This window comes from Mesitornis unicolor, unplaced genomic scaffold (assembly GCF_000695765.1).
Source record: "Mesitornis unicolor isolate BGI_N332 unplaced genomic scaffold, ASM69576v1 scaffold27513, whole genome shotgun sequence".
In the NCBI taxonomy this organism is placed as follows: Eukaryota; Metazoa; Chordata; class Aves; order Mesitornithiformes; family Mesitornithidae; genus Mesitornis; species Mesitornis unicolor.
The window spans coordinates 567-2,526 of record NW_010175755.1 but is presented as its reverse complement, the minus strand read 5'-3'; the positions used below and the strand labels follow the sequence as shown (position 1 = coordinate 2,526).

General features: G+C 48.1%; 1 protein-coding gene across 1 annotated transcript in view; it reads right to left on the bottom strand.

Moving 5' to 3' along the window:
• Positions 1–1,932, bottom strand: part of COMTD1 (catechol-O-methyltransferase domain containing 1) — a 7,432-nt gene extending 5,500 nt beyond the window's left edge. The window contains exons 1-2 of the mRNA XM_010181508.1: positions 1,810–1,932; positions 366–499 (exon numbers count right to left, since the gene is read on the bottom strand). Of these exons, the coding sequence (XP_010179810.1) occupies positions 366–499; positions 1,810–1,891 (216 nt within the window). The 5' untranslated portion in view covers positions 1,892–1,932. The remainder of the gene's footprint in view (positions 1–365; positions 500–1,809) is intronic.
• Positions 1,933–1,960: the final 28 nt, after the last annotated feature.

Below are 1,960 nucleotides of genomic sequence, written 5' to 3'. Positions count from 1 at the left end.
GAAAGAAAGAAGGTTTAAGCCAACTTTCCATGTACATCGAATAATGGTCTTCAGAAGTAAGTAGATTTTGGTCTCTTACTCACGGTTCTGGATTATGAAACTAGCAGATACACCTTAAGGGGCTGGGCTATTAAGTATCTCCATGGGGAACAGACAGCTGTACAACTGAGGCTGCCTGTAGTCCTTCCTGAATGATTTACTAATTTTGTGTACTATCACTCTGGATTTATTCCAGGAGTGTGCAAATAAGATGGAGGAAGGAATATCACAAAAAGTCCAGCAGTTCAGGACAAGGTGTGGGCAATACCAAAAGGGCCTAGTGAAACAGAAACCAGAAAATCTGTGTTGGGGGATAAAATACTGACCAGTCGCAGCTTCTTTAGAATTGGGTGTTCCCGCAAAGAGTGATCCAATATGTACTGCCAGAGAGGACTGCTTTTTCCAATAATACTCTTGGGTGATTTGGATTTCCCAAAAACTACAGAAGGGCATTTTTTACCTACAAAAAAATTAAGGAATAATAAGAACTTCTTTTTCAGTTATTGCCTGCTTAAATAAAGCATGCACCTAAGTATTACTAAAGGTTAAAGAGTTCTTTGCTCTGAAAAATCCAGTGAAAAAGGAAAATGCAGTGTAGCTGGACAGCTCAGTGGACTGTATTTTTTCCCCTTCTTTTTAATTTCTGAGGTGTCCAGCCCCAGTTCTGCAAAGGTTGAAAGGGAAAGGCTTGGGTATTGTGTTCTTCAGTGGCTGATGTGAAGCTGTCATACTCCTAAAAGACAAGTAACCACATCAAAGCTCAAAGGGCAAGCGTAAGGAGAGAAGTATGAATGAGGCACACTATTTCTTTAGTCTGAGGATCGTGTTTTGTAGATAGATAGAGCCCGCTGGTCTTTAGTGCTGTCAGCTGATGTATCTTCTCAAGCCTTGTGTTCTCCTAATGACAGTGTCCTGCCCGCTGGCCAGGGGAAATCTGGTATTACTCAATAGCTTGTTTAGTATGAAAACAGTGTGCAAAAACAGTAGGTGCTGAAAGCTGAAGTTTAAGAACTCCTGTTTTTGTCTACTTAAATACAGAACTGAACTCAGCTTTGATGTCCAATGCTTCTTTTATCAAATGAAGCAAGCATTTTAAAGAAATAACAACAAAATCAGTTCCACATCCTCTGATAACTCTTTGCTATTAAAGAACGCTTTTTAAAAATTTTTATTTATTTTCTGTTAATGGCTCTGTTTTACAGACTATCACCCTGAGGTGTGGATTATTTCAGCAACTTGTCTGAAGTCAAAGGGTACGGAAGCAGGCAGCTGCGTTACAAACCCAACGCCGCCCTCCTGTCAGACAGGTCTGAAGGTGGGCTCGCACTTCCTCAAACTCCGGCGAATGGCAGCGAAAGAGAAGAAGAGATAGCTGTCACCAGGACACTTTTCTGGCTGGCCAAATAAAAGCAGAGAGGGGCAGGGCTAGGAGGGCACCGTCGCCTTTGCCGGGACCTTGGCCCTGGCCTCACTCTGCAGTAGCTGGATTACGCAGAGCAGCTTGGGCTCTAAGAGCATCAATGTATTTTCCGCCGCAGCTCAGCGAAATCTCGGCCCGCAGGGCAGCCCTGCTCAAGGGAGAGCCAAGGAGGCTGCTTCCCCGACGGCCGCCCGGCCCCACCCGCAACCTGAGGGTCTCCCCTCCCTTCGGGGGGAACGTTCCTGGGTGCCGCGGTCCACGTCCCCTCCTCCGTAGTGACAAGTGGAGGGCGCAACCAGTCCCCCACCCTCCCCGCCATGTGCGTGAGAGGGGGTGAGGGCGCCGCTTACCTGCGAGCATTCCCGTGGCAAAGGCGACCCCCAGCATCGCCGTCCCGACGGCCACTTCTTTGGGCACGCTGAAAAGGGGCATTTCGAGGCCGGGAGAGGAGCGGCAGAACGGCCGAGAGCGCTGCGACCCGGGCCGGTCTCACGCGAGGCG